This window comes from Procambarus clarkii, chromosome 78 (assembly GCF_040958095.1).
Source record: "Procambarus clarkii isolate CNS0578487 chromosome 78, FALCON_Pclarkii_2.0, whole genome shotgun sequence".
NCBI lineage: Eukaryota > Metazoa > Arthropoda > Malacostraca > Decapoda > Cambaridae > Procambarus > Procambarus clarkii.
The window spans coordinates 16,279,085-16,306,479 of NC_091227.1; the positions used below are offsets into that span (position 1 = coordinate 16,279,085).

The window sequence follows — 27,395 nt, forward strand, 5'->3', positions numbered from 1 at the left end:
GGCCACAGCAGACGCCTCCAGATCCGGATTTCTCATCACATAGACGGAGCACACACATGGCTGTGACGTCAGGTGTGGAGTCTGGTGTGGTCTGCACACACCTGCCTACTGTGTGCTCTCTTCTGTGCACACATTGACCGCGTATATATATAGATATATATACATATTTCTCGTCATCTGGCCAGCAAGAGGTAGTTCTCAGGATGTCGCTCTTCTGTTTGGTGCAGGAACTATACAAATATTTTGTTAAAGGTACGGTATGATCTACAGTATATATTTGTCATTGGGGCTTGAATGAAGGTGTGTGTGTGTATTTTCAGGGTTATTGACTTTTAATATATTGTTAAAAGTACGGTATGATCCATATATTTGTCATTGGGGCTTGAATGAAAGTGTATGTGGGTGTGTTCTGGGTTATTGATTGTCTTGTTAAAGGGTACGTAAGTGATCTTTGTTTTAAAATGATTGTCTTAGTAAGGATAGATGTTTAACCTTTGTGTTTTAAAATGGTTAAACCTTCTTCCTCCCCATCTTCCTTATGATTAAATATAGTCCCCTGTGGCGCAGTGGTAAAACACTCGCTCGGCGCTTCACAAGGGCTTTGGCCTGGGGTCCGTCTATTTACAGCAAGCTACCACAAGCTACACAAAGCTTCCTGGCAATACGTTAGTAATGAATAAATATGATAGGTTAGGCTGACCTAACCTAACCTAGCCTTACCTAACTTAACCTAACCTAACCTAACCGACGCTTGGATCATCGACTTGATTTGGCATCACCAGCTCTTTATTTTCGTCTAATTTCTTTATAAAAAGATTCTTTTTCAGATTAAAATTATGTTTTTTTGTGTTGTACATTCAGCACCAACATTATAATGAGTAAATATATCATATTTATTCATTACTAACGTATTGCCAGGAAGCTTTGTGAAGCTTGTGTAGCTTGTGGTAGCTTGCGGTAATTAGACGGACCGACCTGGGTTCATATCCTGGCTGGGGAGGATTGACTGGGCGCCAATCCTTAACTATAGCCTGTGTAAGTAGTCCCTATAGAACCCTAAAAGACTTACAATGAGATAGGATTATTTTTTAATGAAACTAAATTTAAACATAATTTGATGTGTTATACAATGTTAGTAGAATATGAATAGGAAAGTAATTTGTCTAATAACTATAGTTTAAGGATTGAAGACTGTAGTGTGGGTTTACATGGGCCTATGCCCAAATGAAACATGTAGGGGTGATAATATACGTAAAGATATTTTTTTTGTTTTATCACTATTTAAAGAAGATTGGAAGATAAATTTCTGTTGTTTAAATGTACTGTGTGGTGTGGCATCATCCACTTGCCTCTGGGAGTCTTTTTTGGATACTACAGAATAAAAATGTTTCTTTGACTGTATCCAACTTGCTCTTGACCAATGATCTGTAGAGGGTTACATTCCAGGAAAAAAACCCTGTGTGAAGCATAAACTCAAGGTTTTTTACAGGCATTAAAGGCAAAGATGGGATATGGTGAAATTGTATATTTTGTCGTACATTTTGTCAAAGCTTCTTTCCTAATATATAAAACTATGTACGCATGTTGTGTTAGGCTGTGTTGGGTTAGGTTAAAATCCATTAGGTTAGGCAAACCGTCATGGGTGCAGAATGACCCGTATCTGGTAAAAATGTGGTGTTTGAATTCTCAGCACAACCGGGAAGTAAGGTAGGAGACAAGTTGGGTAGATACAAGAGTGGCAAGATGTCACGCACTAAAGCTGCGGCTCTGAGTATAATATATTAAGATATGGGTATGTTTTTTTGTAGAGTACAGTATTACAAAATATCAACTGAAAGTATTTTGTGGTTGATAATTACAGTACTGTACAATATTTTATAATGTGTTTAATGTGCTTTATTTATTGTTATATAGAAGTCTACTGTGTATGAGGTAGCCAGTTAGCCAATGCTTCTACACTTATATTTGTTCGTATTTTTTTTTATGTACGATGACGCGTACATACAGTGGGACCCCGCTCAAACTCCAGTATATGGGACAAAGCAAACTCTTTCCATGTGAGATTTAGTTCATTAAGGCAAACTCCTGGCCCTCCTCCGGGGTAATTTTTTTTATTTTTTGTTTTTACCTGTTTTTGTAAGGCCTATAATCACTGTAATGTATATACAGGTTTATGTAATGATAAACTAATCCACATAAAATGTAAATTACTGTAGTAATAATCATTGCAGTACAGTATATAAATAAATACAAATTTTAGGACATAGGTTAACAAATTTCTGGGGAGCCCTTTGTGATTCCCTAAAGCGATTTTGCTGAGATGGCTCCATTCTTTTAGGTCACATCACATCTTTTAGGTTACGAAACCTGCATTTCCTACACATATACAATCATTGTGAACATTTCAGTACTGAAATTATATATTATGGCCTTTCTGGGGCAAGAACCTAAAATCGTTATGAAGAGTTCACATCACAATACACCACATTTTCACTAAGATTACCCGCGTGACAATCGCGTGTTTGCTTACTGTGGCCAAGCCTGCATTCAAATATTAAACCCAGCTATGGTTCAGGTCTACAAATCCTTATACAGTAAATATATATATATTTTTTTTGAGTTGTGAACATTTTAACTGGACTAAATCATATTTGAATTTTCCATAAAATTGTTATGGCAGGGTCCCACTGTATTTACAGCAGTGAATGACATGGAATACTGTACTCACAATTTAATTAAGTTTAGGAAATAGATATTATTTTTTATCGTGTCCAAGGTAAACGTTCATGCCATTCACTGAAAATTTAACGCTTCTTGATTTCAGATATTGTAAGTTTCAGTATTTATATTTGTTAATTCACTACATTCATTGTAATTTTAATAAGAAGGTTACTGTTTGATGTGTAAATGTTTTATCTTTTTTTAGACCTAGTTAAATGTGAATGTAGACAACATATCTGGTGATAAAATTAGGCAAAATATCATTAACCTATGTTGTTTCAATTATTTAAGTTACAAATTGGAGGTTGCTCTTTGGTAAGTATGATTGTAACTTGTATAATACAGTAGAATATAGAAAGAAAAACTTTAAAATTTTCAGTGTAGGGCATGCCTTTCTCGCCATTTCTTCTAGGGTCACTTACCCTTTATAAACCAAGACAAAAAAGTAAACCCAAAATTAAAATTTTTTTTAGTCTTGTTTACAGTCGGTCTGTTTGTTTCCTATGGCCTCGGTGTTGGCATGTAAAGACATTAAATATGTACCGTAGCCAAAATATCTTTGTCCTCACTGCAGTAATCTTTAACGCACACATTCTCAGTGGTCTGTATGTTTGTGTATGCATGCATCTTGTATGTGCCATTCAGAGCAGTGGCAAAATTATTTGGGTAATTTATATATAGATTTTCTTGTACCTTCTTATTTTTACATAGTAAAACAGTGTATTGTCATTGTTTCAGAATTCTATTTGTTGTAAATACAGTACAGTATAATAGAGTGGAGTTGCATATACTGTACTGCTAAATTTAAAAATCCAGCTCGGTAAAATCAGCAGGACATATTGGGGGTACTTTGACAAGCTGCCAGCTTGCTGTCCTTGTTGAGGCCACTAAAGAGATATATTGGCCCTCAGGTAAATTCAGGTAATCCACAATAATTGGGACAGAAACCTGTTTTAGACAACTGGGCATATGTTTGAATTACACATTTGCTTTTGCCATTTCTGAGGGAAGGGGGGGGGGATGACCCTTGTGGTTCCCTGAAGCCATCTTGCCAAGGATCATCATTCCAGAGGTTTTGTTTCTCTCGGGTCCGTCTTTTGGCACCTTGGGAGACGCTCTAAACGTACCTCCTTATGAGACCCAGATTGTGCTTCTTTGATGGACCCTTCCTCTTTTGAGTGAGTCTAATCATTTTTGGGCACATTATGAGGAGCTGATATTTTCCTGGCTAGCGGACAGTCCTTTGTTCTTGTTAGGGGCTTGGTAGCTTTTATTGTACCCTTGTGCTAGAGTGGTGTGAGGTGTCAGTTGTGTTGCAGGCATTTCTGGGCACCTTTCTTATTTGCCTCTATGCTCCTGCTCTCTTGGGTCTTGTCCAGCTCCATGCACAAGTTCTTTTGTTGTCGGTGGCAATTGTGACAGATGACCTTCATGCCCGTGCATTTGGGTTCCATCGTGTGGGTTTTTGGGCCTCCTTGAATTACATACTGACTGGTTCTGGGAGGAAGTTGAGGCTCTTGGCAGAAGGCCTCATGTAAGGGTTTTGGCTATTACTAGCTGCATCGGCTGCTCTCCTCAACCTGTATGCTCCGACGGGCAATGACGCTTTAACTGCCTGACTCACGTGTCGGCAGGCTGTGTTCACCCCTCTTGATGGGGGTAGTGGTGAGGCAGCTCATCTGGTTTGCCAGCTCCTGGTTCCATGATTTATGGGCTTTTGGGTCATTTTCCTTGGCTTTCAGTGGATATAGTCGGTTTCCCCACCTCTCTGGGGGTTCGGGTCCTTCTGGTCAGGCTTCTTCCCCCTTGTCTAAGTCTGCTCATCTTTGAGTGGGTGGCATCTGGCATGTGATTGCATCACTTCGATGGGTTTCCCGCCTCTTCCCAGTACTGAAACGGGATGAGAGACTCAACCCAATGGTATCCTCATCTCGATGATAGTACAGTACTGTATAAGGTTTCACGGCACTCCACCACTTATTTTCCCTTCGTCATTGTCTATTTCCTAATGCTCCTCTTTCTTGCTTTTTTCTTGGGCAGCATCTCGTGCTAAATACTGTTGCTTTGTATCATGCAGTTTTGCAATATCAATAATTTATCTGTTAATGCTCAATGCCTAAACCATCCATCATCCTGGATGACTACCAGTCCTGTGGTTCACCTGGTGGTGTTGAGTAAGTCTTTGCTTATTTTCCTGAAACTTTAATATGCTTATTGGCATGTTCTTATTCTCTGAGGCTTGAAAATTTGCTTATAATTTTGGTTTGAATGCACTTCCAACTACTTTCAGGTTCTTTTCTTTCAGTATGTTAAAATGATAAAAAAGATCACAATATCTTGTTCACTTCTGGGCCATTAAGATTTACCAGTATTACCAATAGTAGGGGGAAAAGTTAAGCACACACCCATTGTGTTCAAATACCCCACCAATGATAACTTTTTTCACTGCTCCATCCTCCTAAAAATTATAGAAAGCTAAATGGTTATTTCACCAAAGTATGAAATTGGTTCCTTAAAATAGTAATAGAAAGTCATACATGTTCATAGGCACTTTCCGCAATCAAGATGCTTAACCGAGCTTATGGGAGTAGAAAATTTGTACAATTTTTTCCCTCTGTAGTAGTGTTGCCAGTCTTGTGAGTTGGTGCTAGTACACGCCAGTATTCCAGTTGTCATACTGCTTAGGAACATGTAAATCTAAACAGATGGCTACTGAAAAGTTACCTCATCTAATATAGAAAAGCTGCTTAATGTGCATAATTTTGCCCTTTTCTTCATCAGGCATACCATAATCTGAAAAATAAATAAGCCAGTATAGTAAGAAATTTGTTTACAAGTAAAGGCTAGTAAGAATGGATGGAAAATTTATTTTGAATTTTAGTGAACTAGTAAGCATAGACAGTCATACAAAATAAAGAAACCTAAAACTCCTTGTAATAATGCAAAACAAATTTTTACTTCCTTTCAGAAAAGGACTACTGATGAATTAGCAGCAAGTTTTGGGTCTTGTGTGCTTTCCAGCTTCACTGAAGTTCCCACTTTGCCACACTTGTCAAGCGATCAACATCATGGATACCTCATGGGATAATCTTCCAGTTAAACTTTTGGCTCCTGTTAAACGAACTATCCAAGACTTTGGTTTCCAAAGCATGACCCCTGTTCAGGCTGCTTGCATCCCATTGCTGCTCAGTCACAAAGATGTTGCAGCTGAAGCAGTAACTGGGAGTGGGAAAACGTTAGCATTCCTGATTCCCATCATTCAGATTTTAAAACAGCGTGAAGATCCCTTAAAGAAGCATGACATCGGAGCTCTCATTGTGTCCCCGACCCGGGAGTTGGCCACACAGATTCATGAAGTACTACAAGGGTTCCTAAAATATTGTCCACAGATCACTTCCATGCTAACAGTTGGAGGATCATTTGCTGGTGATGACCTCCAGACTTTCAAAAGTAGAGGGGCCCACATTTTAGTGTCCACACCAGGACGCCTTGAAGACTTGCTGGCTCGTAATACATTTGAAGGTCCCAGTCTTGCTGCTGGTGTAAAGGCCTTAGAAATATTGATCCTTGATGAAGCTGACAGACTTTTAGACTTGGGTTTTTTTAGTACCTTGAACACTATCTTTGCTTATCTCCCTAAACAGAGAAGAACCGGTTTATTTTCTGCTACACAAACTTCAGACGTCATCAGCCTTATTCGTGCAGGATTAAGGAATCCTTTACAGGTGAAGGTAAAAGAAAAAGATGCAACAGGGGATGATAGAACACCTCTTTCTCTACATAATTATTATATGGTGTGCGAGGAGGAGAAGAAATTTGACATTTTAGTTAAGCTTTTGCAAGACAGGGAATCAAAGAAAACAATGCTCTTTCTACCCACTTGTGCTTGTGTTGAATATTTCACAATTGTATTGAAAGAATTGTTAAAAAATATACAATTTTTATCTTTGCATGGTAAAATGAAGGAGAAGAGATTTAAGGTATTTGATAAGTTTCGAGCTCTTAAATCAGGGGTCTTATTATGCACAGATGTAATGTGCCGTGGTGTAGATATACCGAGTGTTGACTGGGTCATCCAATATGATCCACCCTCTACAGCTTCTGCATTTGTTCACCGTTGTGGCCGCACTGCAAGAAGTGGCAATGAGGGTTCAGCGATTGTCTTGCTACGACCATGTGAGACAGATTATGTAGAATTCATCGAATTGAACCAAAAAGTTACCTTGAATCCTTTGGATTCTCCAACAGATGTACCTGAACTTTTGAAGAAATTAAGGAAACTACAGCTCCAGGATCGTTCAGTAATGGACAAAGCAAATCGTGCATTTGTGTCATTTATTCAGTCATATGCTAAACATGAGTGTAATGTGATTCTTAATGTTAAAAGCTTGAGTCTTGGTCGCACTGCCTCTAGTTTTGGCTTACTGAAACTTCCCAAAATGCCCGAGTTGAAAGGTGTGAATGTTACTGACTTTGTCCCTGTAAAAATGAATTACAATACTATTGCTTATAAAGATAAGCAAAAGGAAAAGAGCAGGCAGCAGAAACTCAGCATATACAGAGAGACAGGTCAGTGGCCGGGTATGAAGCCGTACACACCAAAACCTGAACCTTGGTCTCAGAAAAAGGATAAAATGGAAAAAAAGAAGAAAAGACATGAAAAGAAACTGAAGCGAGGGCACCAGTTTACTCAAGAAGACTTGGATGATTTGGAGGAAGATTTTCGCATGGTGAAAAAATTAAAAAGAGGCAAAGTCAAAACCAAGGATTTTGACAAGCACTTTGGCTGCGATGTTGATGATGAAACACAAGAAGATGATGAAGGGGATGCTAGCAGAAACAAATAAATAGATATGAAAAATTGGAGCTTGTTCATTTTTAACAGTTGAAATTTTATTGTAATCTAGTTACTGTTCAATGAGTTAGTTTCTGATATGCTGAGAAAGTCACTATTTACATACTGTGCTTTCAGAATATATTTTAATACCTTATCTCTACATAAATACAGAAAGTACTGTACTATTATACTGTTCTTAAAAAAAGTTGTATGTTGAGATGCAGTAAATGTTCAGTTGAATAAACATAAGCAAATTAATGTTTTTATTATGAAAACAGTTAAATTAAGGTAAATACTTTGGGAAACTGAAATGCCAAGATTGCTGTACAGTATTTGAAATTATAATACTTGTATAAATATATACAAGAAGCTACCTGAGACTTTTATTTATTAATATTAATGATTTTATTATTATTGGTAATTTGTTTTTTCTTACAAAGGCTGAGATGTACTTCCAAAATTGATCTATAAAAATGTGAAAATCTAGTAAATCGGCCCTCATCACTTGCTGAAGCATAAGAAGCTCATTGTTTTGTCCATTGGGATCCTGGCCAGACAGAGTTGGACTCACTTGTTCTTGGTTATAAAGTTCTCAAGGGATGAAAGTTTGTCTCTAGCATTGATGCTACTGTAGGGTGAGCCTGTTGAACGCTGAGCATGGTAATCGTATCCATACTTTTCAGTGCCGAAAAGTCAACGGTAGTTTTGTGTAGAGATTGTGTGCAAAACTACAATAGTGCTTCATCTTACATTTGTAGGATTATGTGTAAACTGTCACTGGAAGACAGCACCGTCTTTAAAATACAATGGACTCTCCTTTAGGCAAGAAACTGTATACAGTACAGTAGTTGGTTTCATCCTAACTTTTTAAGAAAGTTGTTTGTCTATGTACTATACAAAAAACAGATTCGACTTTAACTGTGACTTTTAAGAATTATCAATTGCTATTTAAATATTAATGAGAACTTAAAAAGAAGTTTGATAAAATAAGGTACAGTACTGCATAATTGATCTTTGAATATTTGGAATTACTGTACTGTATTTCTATGCTTTAAGCTCTGATGAAAATAAATGTAATAATTAACTAATAGTCCAGTAAGGTGATTTTTTAATAATAAATTCAAAGTCTGTATTAAGGTTATTATAATGCACTACTGTACAGTATTTGTTTAATTTGGTTTTAACACCGTCATGTACATTCTAGATTTTTCACCGTGAATGCTGCACTCTAATGAAGGTACTGTATTATATTGCTTACTGTACAGTGGAACCTCGAGTGACGAGCGGCTCCAGTTACGAACAAGCCACTCGCAGAAAATATGTCTCGACTGACGAGCTTTCGCTTGATTAACGAGCATTCCCACTGATTCTCGGACACCTCCAACGACAGTTTTGTTGTTGTTTCGCAAGAAGAGTTTACTACATGACGAGCTCGGTGCCGGAACGGATTAAACTCGTTAATCGAGGTGCCACTGTATTTCTCTGATAGCTACCATTCAAAAGTGTGCGGTTAGTTTTTAACGTTTAAAAATTTGCTCGACATTCTAAAATATAGAACTGATGTCATTTGGTGATTGACTAAATATAAGTTATTCCTCTTTTTATATTTTCTGGCAGTTTTGAAGGATACCAAATACTGTTTGCTAGTTATGTTTAAAAAAAAACGGGCCAAAAATTAAAACAAAAATTATATAGGCATATTTTTTATGCTGGTATCACAATTTTGTTCTCTTCAAGGAAGCAATATCATGAATAATAGCAAATTATAATGACTTACTTTGCTAAAAATAACTTACAACTTAAGATATTGAACATCATTTGGTATCTACATAATATAGGTTTTTAAATATTTGTTTCATTACATTTCCTATTTTAGAGTGGACACAGTAGGGCATTGGGGTAGTAGTGCACCTGTGTGAGGAGTGGGACATCTAAGGCAAAGAGTACGCAACAAAGGATGCGAGTGAAGGTGGGGGAGGGCAGTGTTTGGCTTCATTTATGTAGCCCAGGCCAAGGTTACCAAAATTTTATATAGACCAAATTCATTCATCTAAAACTGACTTCCAGAGAGATAAATAAAGTATGTTTCAAAGGTGAACTAACAACACTAGGAAAAAAGGGGTTTGGATTAGGCTTCAGTGGCAGCTTCAGGAACCTTAGAGGATTGAGTTGAATCCCAGGTTGCAGTGTTTTTACCATGTAGTGGTCTAAAGCGTGCCTGGGAGTACCCAGCACATGGCTTTGAATCCTCCTCACGGCTCCTACTGATTTTCTCACTGATACATCACATAATGTGATTTCCTTGTGTATCTAACCCCACTATCTCCTAATTACATATGTTAATATGTTAAGTTAGAGCAAGGTTTATGTTCACTATTGTTCATTACATCATATATAACAGTTGAATTGTAATATCTTAATGTGAAACATTCAGTACTGTGGGGGTCAAGAAAGTTTCAAATATATCCATCCATAACCCATAAATTGCTGACTATGGTTATAAACATAGTGCGATAATTAAGTGTATACTGCTAACCATGTAAATTAATGTTTCTACTACTGTAGTAGCAATTAGTAAAATTGATTTGTGCTTAGCAGTGTTTATTACCAGAATATAATTATTTATTGCTAAGCACAAAGATTGTGCTTAGCAATGTTTATTGTTTTGACAACATTTAGTATTTTTCTTTAGATACCTCACTGCTAGTGTTTATTTTGCTACTACAGTATATAATAAAATCAAGCTAATACTGATGGTAAATTGAGGGATAGCTATGGCACGACTTATTTACAGCGCCAAAGAAATTGGGTCCAAAACTTGCTGTAAGCAATTAAAATGCTGTAATATGGAATTTTGTATATTGAAGGTTAGGTTATGGTGTATTTTCTAATATTTGTAATACAGTACTCCATATTATAATTAAGAAACTATCAAAGAAGATAATTACTCATAAAAGTAACTTTTTTGTAATTTCATTGTGTTCATAAAATTAAACAAATTTTGTTCTCAAAACTGAGCACACACTACTCTCCAACCTATGAGTTCGATTCTATCTTACGGCCTAAATATTTTCTCAGTTTGTGAACTGGGTAAAACTATTGTTCATCTAAATAATGCTACTTTGAAAATTTACCCAATAACTGGAAGTCATTGTGCATCACAGCCACCAGCATATTCTTTAAATCTGCATGAAATATTTCTTCCCTTCCTCACTGCACTGCAAAAAATGGATATACAGTACTGTATAATATTTTTATAACAATTTAATGCTGTAGCATCATTGGGAAATGTAGCTTTGCTCACTGCTTTTTTGAGAGTTCCCCTCTTTGGACTCCTTCCATCTCCTTGATAGCTCTGTAGTAATTGCCTGTGCACTCATTATTTTCTTGAACCAATATATTTCGTAGAAGCTAACTCATTCTATTTAAATTAATGTTGAGTCTCGGTAGATGTAGTTGTCATTTTTAAGGATCTCTGTCTTGGAATGTTTTAAAGTTTTTATCTTCATTCTTTGGGTTCTTCAAGAAATGAGAAATTATTACACCATAAGATCTGTATTATCTTACATCTATAATGGAAGCTTGACCCACAGCATGACAGGATTCCATACACTGACAATGAATTTGGTCATATCCATTTTAATTTTTGTTCTACTTGACTGAAGTCATGAGATTATCACATCATCTGCAAAGAATATTAAAGTAAATTTTATTTTTATTGTAATGGTAATGGAGATGTAACTGTGTTCCTAACTCAAATTATGTAAATTCTAACAGTGAGAATAGATTGGATTTTGAACATAATGAAGTGCTTTTCTGAGCAACTACTTCATTGCTCACTAAGGCAAAAAACTAATGGTCTCAGGAGAGATATTTGCTCAGGGCACTGGCAGAAGTAAGAATTTTCCAGACTCAGGTCATACTGGGGCTAAGGAGACTCAAGAATACTCAATCCTGCTCTGAATGATTGCCAGAAAACACATTCTAAACACTCGGTGCTCTTCAGAGTACTAATTGGCATGACAAGGGCCAGAAGTCGGTGCTCCTGCAAACTGCTGGTTACTCTACCTGTCCACTATCCCTGGCCTCTACCAAAAGGCAGCACCTCACAGTTGAACTAATACTAAGCAAGCCACCTTTACTCAGGAGAGGTGACAGTAGGGATGACTGGGTAACAATCAAGTGGCTTGTCAAGAAAAGTGCTTTTCACTGTACTGTAAAGTATAGTACTGAAAAAATCATTTCGGAGCTACAGTATTTCACTTGGTTGCTCCCAATGACAAGACTGAAGAGTGGAAGACAAAGACATTAAATATAAACAAAATTAAGATGGGTAACAGTTACTTAGGGTGCAGAGAGGATGAAGAGGCAGTGGCAGCAGCATCACACATCTTGGCTGGTGAAATCCTTCAGAACGGGAACTTGAAAGTGCACTTGCAGTAGACACCATTTATCAAGGAAGCATCCAAAGACTGAAAATTAATACAAAGATTGAGAAAACCTAGTTATAATGAGATATGACTAAAAATTGCCACCTGACATGACAGTAAACTTGAGGACGTACAAAGCAAGATAGGTCCATTTTGAAATGCACTTGTCAGATTCCAGAACAACAACAAAGGGTGAAGAATGAGACCTATAAAATACAAATTCATAACATTGTGGGTTATGAACATAACAACTTGGTAATTGAAAAAACTTTTAAAGAGAAAGGGTAGGTTCCAATGGCACGCATTCGTAGAAAGGCAGCATTTAAAAGGAGATAATATCTGGCAGGAGTCACTTGTCCGCAAAGAACCTGCTAAAGAGGAACACGAGGTATTACACATACTACAAAACTCCACTACTTCAAGAGGACTGCCACAAGCATTTAGACTGGAGAAAATAGACAATTCATCTCCTGGAAAAAAGTTTAAAGTGTCCAGTGCAAAATGAGGAATGAAGTTGCAAAATAGGTAGCTGACAATGTCATGCAGATGCAAACAAATCTACCTTTGGGTGTGCTGCAAGTGGCACATAACCCACACTATTCCAAACCCAGAAAGGTAGAACTGAGAGGATCACTGTCAACATGATGAATACCTTGCAAATGTTGATTAATTAGATAAAAATCCTGAAAGCCATAAAGACACTATGGCAGGCATACAACATTGAAAAGGCATGGAACTGACAATGCACTCTTCTTTCCTAACCTCAGGTTGGGAAGATTTATAACTGGCTCAATGTTTCATTGTAGAGAGATGCCCAGCAGGAGGGATGCACAAGAACACAAATCAACTAATTTCCTGTAAATGGTGGGAGGTCCACAACAATCTCTGAGACAAAGTCCCAACCAAAACTGGGGTAGGTCAGTGTATAGCTTGTGGAAAGACCATGGTTGCATTTATTAAAGACCATGAAATCCTTAGACTTAAGAGGAAATAGCTGGAGTTTGCGATTCCACAAGGCAAGACACAATGAATCCAGAGTCTGAGCATAACATGATCCAGTGGAAACACTGCTCAAGAAAAGAAATCAGCCAACTATAGAAATTTTCAAGCTCCCTATGAGGGTGGAGGTGCTGTTTGAAGATACATTAATTAACAACAGGATTGCAAACTGAGTTAACAGAATCTATGGAAAAGAAAAAGAGAGAGGCTGGCCTGGAGACCTAAAGTAGACTAGAACAAGGTAAAGTGAAGACTGTTAATTGGTATTCCAGCTCACAAAACAAAACCAAAATTGCCATAAAAGGGCAAACTAGGCAGAGCCAATGGTTCCATGAGGCTAAATTTCCTGAGAAACTGCCAAGTTAGATGCAAAGAGGGACATGACTTCTACATGCAATGTACTAGTGCACAAAAATTATCTATTAATACCAAGAGCCCACTTCTGAGTGAAGCATAATGACCTGACTAACCAGTACATGGGCAAGTCAGATTTTGAGGCAGCTAAGTTCGGGGGGATCCTATGTGTATTGGCCCTGCTGCCTAGTGTTTGGTCAGGGATTAGGTCTGAGCAGAGAAAACGGAAGTTTGTGAGAGCACTAATTGGGGGGCATGTACAGTAATTCCAATTTACTCTTGGAAGGGCTTATATTATTTTATGTGCATTCAGGTAAGTTTTAGTATTTTCTTAGCACAAGTATGACCTTGCAGGGACAGTTTGAAATTATCCTTGTTGCATCAGTGCAGATTGTTTACCTGGCCAACTAAGCATAACCCTCTTTTGGTGGTCAGGTGATTATCTTCCTAAAGAGCACCTGAGTGGATTAGTTCATAATGAATCTTAAGCCAAGGTAGGATTATGAATTAAGGTAATAATGATGACAATATATGTGTAATATAAGCTTAGGGTACATTAGTTTTGCAAGTAGATAGTTTGTTTCCTTGTGCAGCTAACACAGATCGATACACAGGTTCAATCAAGTATTTATTATTTTGCAGGCCAGGCCCCTGGAGATCCCTATGTGGATCGTCTACCTTTTAGTCTTGGCAACAGGTTTTGCTCCACCACCCTCCAAGGCAGAGCTAATGTAAGTAATATGTTTACTTGGCAATTAGTGGTTTATGGGTTGTAATGTTTAGCAAATACAGGGATTTAGAAGCAGAATACAGGTACAGTACAGTGTAATGAGCCTCAACCTACAAGGGGTAGCAACTCTTGACAGCTCTTGGATGAAAATATAATCATAAATTAGTATTGTTTTGATTGTAAATTATTTTAGTTCAAAATTTATGTCAATGGACATTTACCATAATACACTAAATATAATTTTGTAGAAATTTACTACAGTGCGGTATTGTATTCCCAAAACTCTCTCCAGGTAGAGTATTTTGTTTTTGGTCTAGTCTTTGGGTCACAGTAATTGTGAAAGTGCTTTTTCAGATACTTCGGCTGGGTCAGAATAACTCTACTTAAGATATGGTTAGATTAAGTGGGATTTTAGACTGAAATTGACCTTACAGTATTAATAAAGAATAATGAATACCGTTGAAATTTTGCCCTATTTATCTTTCCCATATCCTGAATCTTATAAGTAAATTCATGCTGGCATTTACTGTCATTTAGCCCATATTCGAACAGATCAGAACTGAATCCTACCAATATAATTCACTGTGTAATTCATTGTGTTGGAGGACAGGCAGGCAGTGTATATATGTACAGTATACTGTATATACATGGTAGGCTGTATCAAGGTTCCTCCCAAGGTCAAACTACTGACCCTCTCCAGGATCCAACCCCCACAACAAGTTAACTTCACTCCTGGGTACCTATTTACTGCTCGGTGAATAGGTGCATTAGTTGATAGGGAACACTCCCAACCATTTGTGTTCTGCCTGGGATTCAAACCTGGAATTGTGATTCAAGAATGAACCTGACTGTACTACCAATATAATGACCAAGTTAGAAAAAAACACCATCTTTTCATTTAATTAAGCTTTGGTAAATCAAAATACCCCCCACTCATAATCCCACACCATCAACAACCCACCACTTTAACACCAACAATATGCCCACCCCACTACACCCAACCTACTCTTCCACTACACCCACAGTCGTCTTCTGCACCTACACACTTCTACTGTATTCCCATACTTTGTCTTCCCCACACTCTTCTACCCTCACCCCCCATGCTTCATGCCATCCCCCACACTCTACCACCCTTCCCTTCCCACACCCTTTCACTCTACTCCTGTATACCCTTCCACCTCCATCCACCCTACACTTATTGCACACCATCCCATGCACACATCCACCCACACACTTCCATCCCAACACTTCCACCTGACCCTCACAATCATCCACCCTACACCTACAATCATCCCCCCCCACAATCATCCACCTCACACATTTTTAAATTTCGTCCTGGTGACAGGTTGGGCATGAGGAGAAGTAGAACCCTCAGAATTCATTCTAGGTATACTCCAGTTATATCCATCCACATCACCCATTCTTACCACCTGCTTACTAACTACCCTACACATCATACTCATTCTCCATGTTCATATTTTACATTATATGTGCCAAAAATATTTATAATACTGTATTGTTTGTATTGCAAAAAATGTTTGGCATAGGGACTTCCCATGATAGGCTGTTATTGAAAGGCTCCTAAATAATAAATCTTTATAGTGAAGTAAGTCATGGTACCTGTCTTTGAGGTAAGAACCTAATAGAAACTTTTTTTCTATTCTCTGTCCAAATACATGTAGGTTGCCAAGGCTACATTGGCACTGGTGACCGTGGCCTCCTTGGGAGCATATGTGGTGGGCCCAACAGTGGTCAACGCACTGGCTGAGATTCCAGCACCGGCTGAGATTCCAGCACCGACAGCCATTACCATACAAAAGAAAAAAGATGACTTGATTCTCATTGACTCTACTAACTGAACATATATTATTAGTTTAAACTTAGTATCGCAGGTGGTGTCGGGACGTTTACAACTGTCGAGTAACAGTAAATTTGATTTCTGTTTTTGCAAAAGTTTTTAGCCTAGGACATCAACCATTCTGAAATTCTTAGGGATAATTATTGAGAGCATTGGAGGCTAGCTAGAGCAATCCACAGTAAAAAAATTATATCGTTCTTTCCTCTATATCTTGATGATGATAACTTAGCAAGAATACTTGTGCACTAAAAGTACCACCTTCTGCTCCTCATTCACTAGTCATGGTAGATGTACATTTCCTGAGGTCACACCATATATTTTTGAATTTGTGATATTTTTTAATGTGTGCCAATATCAACACAGGTGAATTGATGTACAGTTGCCCAGTTTTTAAGGTTAGTTGTTAATAAAATCTAAATGATGCTCAAAGTTTTGTAGTGGTTGTTTGGTTTGTAATGTGTTTAGTGATTTATTCATGTCTCATAACCTGTGTGTGTATACTTGGAAATACTGGACTGTAATCACATATCATAAGTGTTCACTCAGAATCATTATTTATTCCAATTTACACTGAATCATAGGTTTTATTATGTAAATAAATTCTGACCAGATGGATTTGAGAGCCCTCATTTCACACCTCAACATTTTGGTCAATTGTATTTCCTAATTTCAGGGTTTTTGTGATTCAATGTGTACATATGCTTGAGTTCAAGAGCTCAAGTTCCATACAAAAAATTGTATGCTAGAAGTTTTTTAAAATGAGGTATAAATGAAAATGTAACTGTTCTTGTTATCAAAGTTTATTTATTACTGCTGTAGTTATGCTGTACTAGATAATGAATAATGCTATACATAACTTGAACATATTCAGGAATATTTCATTTAAATGGTAGTGATATGAAAATTATTACATGAAAAACATTTGAATTACTGTAGGTACTTGTAAAACTTCATAACTGTAGACTTTTAAGGTGTTCACAATACAACTAGTTCTTTTGTTGAGGTGAAAGATAGCAAAATGTTACTTCAGTTTCAGCTGCTTAGCCATGAAAACTTCTGTATAGACAGAATCTTGTTTTCAGTCATGCAAATTGGGATGTACTGTACTTGCATGGCAGTGGTTTTCCCCGATACATTGTACTATTGTTGTCTTGAGGACTTGTTCATGCTAACAAGGCAGGCTACGCAGGAGGAGAAGAAAATTATGTTGAGCATGAGGAAAGCAGCGAAATAGACTATTAATTCCCTCTTGCTCATCTTCTTCAGGTTAGGCACTTCCCAGTTCCACCACTTGGCACCACCCATGACATCAAACCCTGTTGATATTGTAAAGAAAAAACAGGGTTATTTAAAGGAGGGCATTAAAGAAGGAAACAGTACATAAAAACTGTACGTAAAATACTAAACCAAAGTTTTTACTTTAAACTTTGTAATTAGTTTTTAAACCCATAATTTATACAGTATGTTACCTTAAGAAGTGTAATTTAGTGCAAACCTCATTGTCTGAATTAATTGGTACCTTTTGTTGGCTGGAAAACTGAAATTTCAGGTAATTGAAGAAAATCATACAAAATTATTCAGCACATTTCTTTTTTAACATGTACTAAAAATACTTGTAATGATGATTTAATTGGAATACAAAGGATGGGCACAATGCAATTTCTTGTATTTGATACAAATGAGAGTTCACTACGCCAACTCGTGCAAACACTTCATGGATAAGGAGGCTGATGCAGATTGGATTTAATAAATGAGGGCAGAGTACCGGTTATTTACCTCTCCAGTTAACACAAGAATCTGTAAAACCAGATGTTGATAATAGGGGGGTCCTACTGTAGCAGATGTAAAACCATTCTAGAAAACCTACACTTTCCAGAATTTGCTAAAGTACAGTATATATCTCAGACTCTTATCAATGAGGTTATTAGCATACTTTACTTTTATACAAATTCTTTGAGCAGAGAATAAATTTTTGTGAACATTCATATGTACACAACAAAAAAATACTGGCATTCTCTAAAAGGATTGCCACGACAAATAACTGACCTGACGACTGTGTGATGTTGCTAGCAGGTGGCAGCATCAAGGGTGGGATGAGAATGGAACAGGGACAGTGAGCCCCACACCTGAGATCTGGCACTACCAGTCTTCCCAGCACTGCCGAAGACTCGTCTGCTTGGCCCACCTGTGGGATGGTCAGTGCAGACTCTCAATCTGAATCTATGGAATTTTCTTGTAATTACACTTTTTTTTTATTTGTTTTTACTTTGCAAATTTCCTACTCACTTTATGGCAAACTTAATACAAAAGGTACTAATGAATTTGTCATTCAATTACCCGTTTGAATTTCTAGATTATGTGTGTTTGATATATTTCTTACTTCAAAAAGGCACAATTAAGATGTACTCGTGTAAGGCTGAGTACTAACCTTTGTGAGGGTACCATTCGCCATTAGTATGACAGTGTAGCATGGCTCATCCTCAATACCAGGTTCGAGGTTGACATGAGGCAAGCTGGGGAAGGCTGCTAGTGCTGTTGTATGCAGAGACTTTGAAGCCAATAAGTCATTCCAGTCAGAAGTTGCTAGAGCTCTAATACCTTGACACAAACCAGTCTCACCACTGCAATGTGTTACTTGCACCTCCCTTAGTGCCTCAGCATATGCTAATACTCCAGCAATAGCAGAGATAGCAGCAGTGTCATAGGCAAAGCTTGCTTCTTCACAGGATTTACACTCAGAGAGGGTGGCCAGATACTGCCGAAGTGGTTCATCATTTACTTCCAAGTTACGCTTGAAGAAAGAATCGAGTTCTGGGATGCGGGGTACAGTGCGCTGCAGAATAATTGCAGGTGTTTCCATGCCAGCCAGCTCAACCTGAGGAAAAGGCCCTCCACTATCTACTAACAAGAGTAAATCGATGGGGCTTTGGTCACCTCCAAGTGCACGAGCCAGGCTCTGGACCCTATGCCTGCTGCCCAAGATAACCAATGTGCCAGGTCCCCCACGAAGCACCTCTGCCAGTCCCACAGCATCCCCATCTTCCAGCACCATCTCCACACAAATATAAGCATACTCAGATGCTACGATTAAATGATCGAGCAGAGCTTGACCTTCCGTGTCTGTTGTGTGGACGATGCTGATGGCATCCACACCTGCCCCACTCAGCACATGGACTGCCGCCTGCATGATTACAAAATTAAGTAAGTTAAAAAACTTAAAACTTTATTTCTCCATAATGACTTAATTTTAGGTATAGATACCTGAGCAGAGCGATGTGGTGCAGAAGTAATGAAGTTGAATGTATGAGTGGCAGATGCTGTGCGGGGACTGTAGGACATGACAGGTGCACCCAGAGACTGGGTTATGGTGCCTATTGCTGATGCCGATGCTTCATCTTCTGGGCCTGTAAGTTGTACCAATAATATGATAAATTATTTAACTCCACTAAAATAATTAGAAGTAGGCAAATAGTGCTTTCATTATAATAAATTTGGTGGAAATAAGTAATGCCTCTCATTGGTTGAGGTTGTCTTTGTATATCTCTTGGACATTTAATGTTTGGTGTGGTGTTGTTGAGTCTCCTGGACCATTGTGCTCCATGCACAAACTGATCTTGTTTTTTTAAGTAAAAAAAAAAAAAAGAATAACCGACTACAGTAGTACAAAATTGAGCATGACTGTGTAATACAAAACTATACTTATACAAAATTGCTGTATCCACCAAGGGATCACATCCCCTTGTAGTTTTTTGAGGTCCAAACTAACATAGCTAAACTTACCCTGGCAACTTTATAATGTATCCAAAAAATAGTACATGATTACTTTGACGTATCCACTCCAAGTACAGTATAGTTTAGAAGAGTTAAATCAAAGGACAAAACTGTGTGTACAGTAAAAGTTCTTTATTCTATTTGCAGTATGTTGTAAGGACAGTCAGGATAAGGCATCTCTTTCACAAATGTTGTGTATGTACATGCTCACCTAGTTACGTTTGGGGTGACTGTTTTACCTTTTAATTATTGGTCATTTGTGCAATGACTTCTAACACTATGCAGGTAGTTAACCATTACTTATCACAAGACTCATCTATTTCTGAATCACAAAACTTGCTTCTGTATCATAAAACTTGTTTCTGCATCACAACATTCATGCCTGTATTTACGTCACTCACCTAGGAACCCGAGGGTGAGCACAGGCTGGGGACAATTATAGGCATCAGTGGTCCAGGCAGCCAGAGCTAACCGGGCAGAGAGGCTTGGATCACCACAGGTATCCACTATTCTCACACCTGCCAGACACACATGGCTTATACTTTTATCACCAGTTACAGAACTAATGAATTTTACATGTACTCCAGTGACTCAGATGGTTATGAATTTAGGTGTTTATAAAATTCTGATTACATTATACTGTATATTTACATTGCATGCTGAAAATAGGTAACCACACTTTTGATGAAGGTGCAAGCAGAGAAGTGTTAAGTGATTAAACTAATTTGTAAGGATTCTCAGTCAGCATGAAAAATTTTGTATCTAATAATGATTTTTGTAGATATCTTTTTCCTCTTCCCTTACCATCATCCTAAGAATCAGCAAATGCATTTTATTTATGGTGAAAGAGATAGGCAAAGTTAGAAACAGAGAGTATTACATTATATTTATCTCTTCCTTGATGACAGATAATAGATTACAAATAATTATATAGATTACAGATAATTATATTCTCACCTAACTTGACACCAGCAACAAGATTCAGTTGGTTGACTCGGTGGACAGCTAGCTTAGTCGCCTCCAACACTTGCACCTCTGTAAGCCCTAGCTGTGGGAATACATTGAAAAATTTGAATTAATGTATTCTATTCTATTCTTCACTTATACAGTATCCACTCAGTTTAACTCCCTAAATCAGGAGGTTACTAAATCTGAAATTGTTATATGTCAGTGATTTTCAAGTAATTCTTGGGTCAGAATACTTTCTTAAAAAGGACAAATTACATTAGAGGTTCAGCACAGAATGACAAATATCTCAGGACTAGGCAAAGGCATATACCAGAAAAAATTAAGGGTCTCAAGACTAACACAACTTCACACGAGTGAGCTGATCATTGAGACTTAAAATACTGAATTTTTAGAAAACATTAATCTAGACCATTTTCTTTAAAAGTGCCATTTAACTCACAAGGGGCAATGACTGCAATTACAAGAAGTCACAGTTAGGGGATACAATGGGAGATTCTGGCTTGGCACCTTCTTTTGATAATTACAGTACTGTACTTACAATGAGAGATCCTTCAATCTCAACATCATGCACTGGACACATAACAGGAGATAATTTTCACCCAAAGGATAATACTATATACAATTTTAATAAGTTTTGAATAATGGGAGACCTTTAACAATCCACCAGCTTCCTGTCCCCTCCAAAGCTTCTTTATAGAGATAATGGCTCTTAAGGTAAATTCTGGTAATAAACATAAATTAAGGGGATGTAAAAAACACTATAATTATTGAATCTTTTGTGTCGAACTTTCAAAATCTTAATGAAGTCCAAGTCCCTATATATTATTGTAATCTTTAACTGTGTTTTTTCTTGAAATTTATTTAAAACAAATGAGAGTATAATTGTCCCTTTGAAAAGCTTCAAGTAATTTTCCAACAATGTTAAACTAAAATCACAATTTAATAAATATTTCGTTGGGAAATTTTAAGGCATGTTTCGCTTTAATTTCTTTTTAACTTTGATGAATTGTGGACAAATTAACAAGTATTTTACTGAACACCGAAATAAAATATTTATTTAGAATATCACCCAATTTCTTCATCTGCGAAATAATGTTTGTTCATTTTGTTATTGTACCTGGTCACAGTGTGGTCCATGGTGGAGGGGCAAAAGCTGAGTGATGACAGCATCACCTGTCCTCAAGAAGACAGTCCGGCCTTCCTCAGCAATGCACTCACTTGCTGTCCATCGCCCGCCCACGACCACAAGCACCCACACCCATACCCACTTCAGTATCTGCCGACCCATTTCTACTGCAATATAGTAATGGAGCTTTATATTATAGGCTTATAAAAAATGATAAAACGAGAGAATTAGGGCAGTAAGGTGGTGACAAGTCTTTTTTTTTTTTTTTAAGGGGCTTAGGTACACAAGGTACACAGCAATGTGCTGCTACCCTATTCAATATGAAGGATTGTGGGGTATAGATCAAAAGCTAGCCATGAGTTCATCTAATATCCCCATGATGAATGATGGCGAGTCATACATGGAATTTGGAGAGAACATAAGATGCGAGTCACGTTTATTATCATGTACAGTATTAGCAAATTATGGGTTGAGCACAAAGTTATCTTCCAATATTCACGAGTGTATAAGGCAGTTACAGTGCTCAAAGTGGCATCCCATTTAGTTTGAAGTCATTGATAATAGGAGCACTCAAAAATACAGTGTTGGAGTGTGTCCTAGCTTTTGTTCACATAGTTGAGAGTTAGAATGCTCACCATTGGTGGATTCATTACCCACAGCTACTTGCTACACGTATCAATATTTTGAGTCTAATTATTGTAATTACAATGCCACACTGTCTAGTAGATGTTTTGTGTTGTCATGTTTAGAACCGAGAACTATATATACAAACTTATTATACTCTTGCTTTCTGCCCATTATGAGTGTCAGTAATTTCTCATTTTTGGCTGTAAGAAGAAATAGTGTGGATTTTACAACAGGCATTAGAATGCTTAGGGCTACAGTCGGGTTCATTATCAACTCTCAATCATGAATTCCAGGTTCAAATCCCAAGTGGGACAGAAATGGTTGGGTGCATTTCCATCAGCTAATGGCCTTGTTTATCTAGCAGCAAATATTTAACCCAGGAGTTAGTCAACTTATTGTTGGGTTACATCCTGGGAAGAATCAGTAGTTCAACCTTGGTGGGAAACCTCGAAATAAGCCTAACATGTATATATATATATACACACTGGCTGCCTGTTCCCCAAGACAATAAATTATTATTATTATTAATTATGACCGTGTAAGTATCATCATGCTGGATAACACCTATGTGAGATGGTATTTATACAGATGTCACTAAGATTTATGGTTAAATAGGAAGTGTAAATGATATTACAGAAAGATCTACATGAACTCGACAAAGGGTCGGAAAACTGCCAAATGCTTTGTAATATAAAAAAATAAAAGACATTGCATGTAAGGCATAACAACACACATCAGTACTACCAAGTCAACAACATTGTACAGTACTTGCAATATTGTTGAAGAAATGGACCTTGGAGGCAGAGTCCACTGATCACTGGAAGTTGTACAATTAGGTGCTACAGTTAAAAGGAACAACAAAACAAAACAAAGTTAAGGAATAATCAAGTGAAACTTTGACTTCAAGGAAGAGGTAGTTACAATACAATACAATACAATACAATTTTATTTAGGTAAGGTACATACATACAATAAATATTTACAAGGATTGTTTGACTTATAGGTATAGCTAGTACATACAATGCCTAAAGCCACTATTACGCAAAGCGTTTCGGGCATATTTTTTATGCCCGGCATATTTTTTATCCAGTTATTCATCGGTGTGAATCACTGGAGCACTCCCACTTGTATTATTATATCCAAGCATGGAGACTTCATCTTCTGAAAGACATATATATTGTGTATACATTCATTATATTTACATAGACATATATGTTAATTATATCTGCTTTGGAGAAAGTTCAGTACCTGGCAACAAACCAGACATAACCAGGTGGATCTCACTGAAACTTTTAAAATACTGAACAGTTTGGAGAATACTGATCCAGACCACTTCCTTAAAAGAAACAGAAAAGAGATGCTTTTTCACCCATAGGGTTATAAACCAATAGATCTGTCTGCCCTATTCGTTAATGTCAAAACACCTATGAAATTCAACATCCAACTAAATAAAATCATCAGGACAAATAGAGGGACCATTAACAAACTGCTGGCTTCCTCTCCTCATTGAGGCCACTAGGAAGATAGTGAAACTCAGGTAATACAAATGAGATTCTGAAATTGTGTATTGTATACAATGGATGTTACAACATAAATACTATATAGTATCTATTTTGCATATTGATTTTCAGTGGCTTGAAGAACTGGCTTAAATAAATAAATAAATAAATGAATGTTTATTTAGGTAAGGTACATACATACAAGAATTTTTTTTACAAAGATTGGTGGACTTATAGATAGAGCTAGTACATACAATGCCTAAAGCCACTATTACGTAAAGCGTTTCGGGCATGAATACATAAAAAAATTGAAGTCACAGAAAATTGCATAATAGTACTTTTGGGGAAAATTATAGTAGTAAAATTCTCCTCTTACCTCTTTTTCTCCTCGTTTGTATTACCTGAGGAAGTTACTAACATCCTCATCTGTGTGTATCACATGAGTGAACCCTTGAGTCAGACACATGCACTGTATTACCATTATGCTGCCTGTCTTCTCGAATAATACCTCGCCTGATGTGAGACGTTTTCTTGTGGCAGATAGCAGAAGGTACTGAATCCTCAAATGGTGAGCATTCCAATTGTAAAGTATGCAAACAAGAGTTTGGACACACTCTCCTACACTATATTTATGAGTACCTTGTTATCAATGACTTAAGCCCAAATGGTATGATAGTTTGAGCATTTGGCTCTCAGGACCATCAAATACAGTACTGTACTTGTAAGTACAATCGCTGGTGTAGTGGTTATAGTACTCGATGGCCAATGAAACGACCCTAACTGATTATAGATTCGAATCCTTGAGATCTAATTTAATTCTCCTGGGCACTAGGAGACTCGAACTACCGACCCCATGAGTAGGAGACAGAAAATCTATCCACCTTGCTATGAGCAGTCTTAATAAGGAAAGATTTCAGAAGTAACTAACCTCTTCCTCAATATTATCATATACAAAAATACATTACAGTTGGGTGAAGCAATATTCCAGAGAATTTATAAAATATAAACAAATGAAATGCAATCAGAAGTTCGAGTAATTTCTCGTACAGAAAACTCACAGTTTAGTGATGAAATGCCATCAAATCCACCTGTATTCCGTGTCTGTGAGAGATAACACACAGCTCGTGTCTGTGTCTGTGCAGACCCTCAACTAGACAGTTGCAAAGAGGAGTGTCAAGGTTTGGTAATCCTGCTGAAGCCCTGCACAGGCGACCCGGTGATCATCTTAAGGTTGGCTCTGGCTGAAAGCTGTTTGCGAAACTGCCACTCCTAGTTTAAATCAAGCCCGTTGCACTATTCCCAGTGTACAATTCCGACCATATATCAATACCTATGTACGACCCTATGTATTCTCATAAACCCAATGCTCCTTCTTGTATATATATATATAAAATAAATTAGTTGATCGCCTCAACAAATTTTGTTTCAGGTGCATTTTCCCATATTCTTGTGAATACGCATATTCATCAATTTGACCAAACATATATATTTACTGGACCAATATTATATAATACACTTTACACAAGACACCACCTAGGCTCCCAGGGTAATCTGACTCATGACCATTATCTTGGAGCCAAATTCTGGCTCTCTGCACATATTTAGAGCGGGAAATTAAGAATTTTTATACCGAAAATATGCCAATTACTGAAACCGGCGATGGGTCACATTTTGCCCAATCCCCCCTGCAGTTTTAAAAATATCCCAAAAATCCCAAATCCGACTTGAGCCATATTTTGGAACCAAATTCTGCCTCTCGGCACATTATTTGCAATTTGAAATTACGACTCAGAATTCGGCTCAAAAATGACGCTCAGGAGTGAAATTTCCGACATCTCAGATATTTTGAAAACTGCAGGGGGGTTTGGGTAAAGTCTGACCCATCGCAGTTTTCAGTAATTGGCATATTTTCCGTATAAAAAGTCGTAATTTGAAAATGAAAATAGATGCAGAGTCAAAATTCGGTTCAAAAATTACGCTCAGGAATCAAATTTACGACATTTCTGATATTTTGAAAACTGCAAGGGGTAATTGGCATATTTTTCAGTAATTGGCATATTTTCAGTATAAAAAGTCGTAATTTAAAAATGAAAAAAGGTGCAGAGAGTCAGAATTCGGTTAAAAAATCACGATCAGGAATCAAATTTCCGACATTTCTGATATTTTGAAAACTGCAGGGGTTTTTGCAAAATATGACCTTCGCTGTTTTCAGTAATTGGCATATTTTGTTATGGAATACCGTATCGTGTTATTGCGTCGCATAGCACTGGTATTTAATAGCAAATTTTTCAATGTTACAGGGAGAATCAGCTTAACGACCATGGAGGTCGTTAACGGTCAGCACGGTGTAGCTCGTCCGATGGCGGGAATTCTGTTAGCCAATCAGAATCACCGGGCGAGGTAACGAGTGCTGGTCGGAGCATGAAGAGAAACAGACATCTACTCCCCTCCATCCAGTCAACATGCTGTCGTGGCGTTTGGATGTTTGACCAACGGACCCAACTGTTAGTGTGCTCCACCCTCACGAAGGAAGAGGACCTCGCGGCATGGTCGACGTTCTTGAAAGTTATGGAAAATACCGTTTTTGAGATTTAGAGGTCGGTGTGGAGGTAACGCGCTGATTTCCTGATAGTGGTACAAATTGCTGGAAAGTAGATAATCTATAAGTGGGAGGAACCAACGGACAAGTGACGTCAATTTCAAGGTCATATTATCTCTATATATAACTGTACTTATGTACAATGCCTTAACATATATACATGTATTATATTGTATATACCGTACTCTCTTATGTGTTTTGTGATATATCAGAATATATCCATGATGAAGTTTTTAGACAAACTTATTTCTTGTCCTTTGTCAGACCTCAGCACAAAGTGTCGCACCTGACAATATAGGTCATGCTCAGGCTGACACCTGAATAAATCAAAGTATTCACGTGGCTAACAAAGAATAACAAAAGCAATTACAGAACTAACCTAGTTTTAAATGTGTTGGGTTTTCGACAGTTCGATCCCAACAGATGTTTGGGATATTTTGAAAACTGCAGAGGGGTTTGGGCAAAATGTGACCACCGCCGCGTTCAGCAATTAACCTATTTTCGATATAAAAAGTCGGAATTTCAAACTGCGAATAGGTGCAGAGAGAGAGAATTTGGCTTCAAAATATGGCTCGGGTATCGAATTTGGGATGTTTGGGATATTTTGAAAACTGCAGGGGGGTTTGGGCAAAATGTGACTCGCCGCCGCTTTCAGCAATTGACCTATTTTCGGTATAAAAAGTCGGAATTTCAAACTGCGAATAGGTGCAGAGAGAAAGAATTTGGCTTCAAAATATGGCTCGGGTATCGAATTTGGGATGTTTGGGATATTTTGAAAACTGCAGGGGGGTTTGTGCAAAATGTGACCCACCTCCGCTTTCAGTAATTGGCCTATTTTCGGTATAAAAATTCGGAATTTCAAACTGCGAATAGGT

General features: G+C 37.5%; 2 protein-coding genes and 2 long non-coding RNA genes across 5 annotated transcripts; 3 read left to right on the top strand and 1 right to left on the bottom strand.

Moving 5' to 3' along the window:
* The first annotated feature begins 50 nt into the window (after positions 1-50).
* LOC123746121 (ATP-dependent RNA helicase DDX55) lies at positions 51-16,544 on the top strand. The gene is made up of 4 exons (XM_045727402.2): positions 51-252; positions 5,690-8,795; positions 13,984-14,072; positions 15,754-16,544. The coding sequence occupies exon 2, from the start codon at positions 5,790-5,792 to the stop codon at positions 7,566-7,568; it is 1,779 nt and encodes a 592-aa protein (XP_045583358.1). The 5' UTR covers positions 51-252; positions 5,690-5,789; the 3' UTR covers positions 7,569-8,795; positions 13,984-14,072; positions 15,754-16,544.
* Positions 16,545-17,004: 460 nt separating this feature from the next.
* Positions 17,005-26,228, bottom strand: LOC123745931 (metabotropic glutamate receptor 3). Of its 2 annotated transcripts, XM_069314095.1 has the most exons (8): positions 24,980-26,228; positions 21,787-21,962; positions 20,658-20,748; positions 20,102-20,218; positions 19,191-19,333; positions 18,358-19,110; positions 17,976-18,114; positions 17,005-17,245 (listed from the first exon to the last, which is right to left on the bottom strand). In XM_069314095.1, exons 2-8 carry the CDS (start codon positions 21,955-21,957, stop codon positions 17,070-17,072), a joined length of 1,590 nt encoding a protein of 529 aa, XP_069170196.1. In that variant the 5' UTR covers positions 21,958-21,962; positions 24,980-26,228; the 3' UTR covers positions 17,005-17,069. The 2 variants fall into 2 exon arrangements, with proteins under 2 accessions (XP_069170196.1, XP_045582995.1); XM_045727039.2 differs by lacking the exon at positions 24,980-26,228 and having other exon boundaries at positions 21,787-21,967.
* On the top strand, positions 17,186-18,250 carry LOC138357380 (uncharacterized). Its single transcript, XR_011224958.1, has 2 exons — positions 17,186-17,318; positions 18,003-18,250. It is a non-coding gene; the product is annotated as an uncharacterized lncRNA (long non-coding RNA).
* Positions 18,996-26,752, top strand: LOC138357379 (uncharacterized). Its single transcript, XR_011224957.1, has 2 exons — positions 18,996-19,130; positions 26,222-26,752. It is a non-coding gene; the product is annotated as an uncharacterized lncRNA (long non-coding RNA).
* The last annotated feature ends 643 nt before the right edge of the window (positions 26,753-27,395 follow it).

Excerpts from the sequence above, each read along its gene's own strand:
- LOC123746121 (XM_045727402.2), top strand. The coding sequence starts at position 5,790 with ATGGATACCTCATGGGATAATCTTCCAGTTAAACTTTTGGCTCCTGTT.
- LOC123745931 (XM_069314095.1), bottom strand. The coding sequence starts at position 21,957 with ATGGGTCGGCAGATACTGAAGTGGGTATGGGTGTGGGTGCTTGTGGTC. Across the intron at positions 20,749-21,786 it reads ATGGACCACACTGTGACCAG|CTAGGGCTTACAGAGGTGCA; the intron begins GTACAATAACAA and ends GTATTCCCACAG. Across the intron at positions 17,246-17,975 it reads CAACATCACACAGTCGTCAG|GGTTTGATGTCATGGGTGGT; the intron begins GTCAGTTATTTG and ends CAATATCAACAG.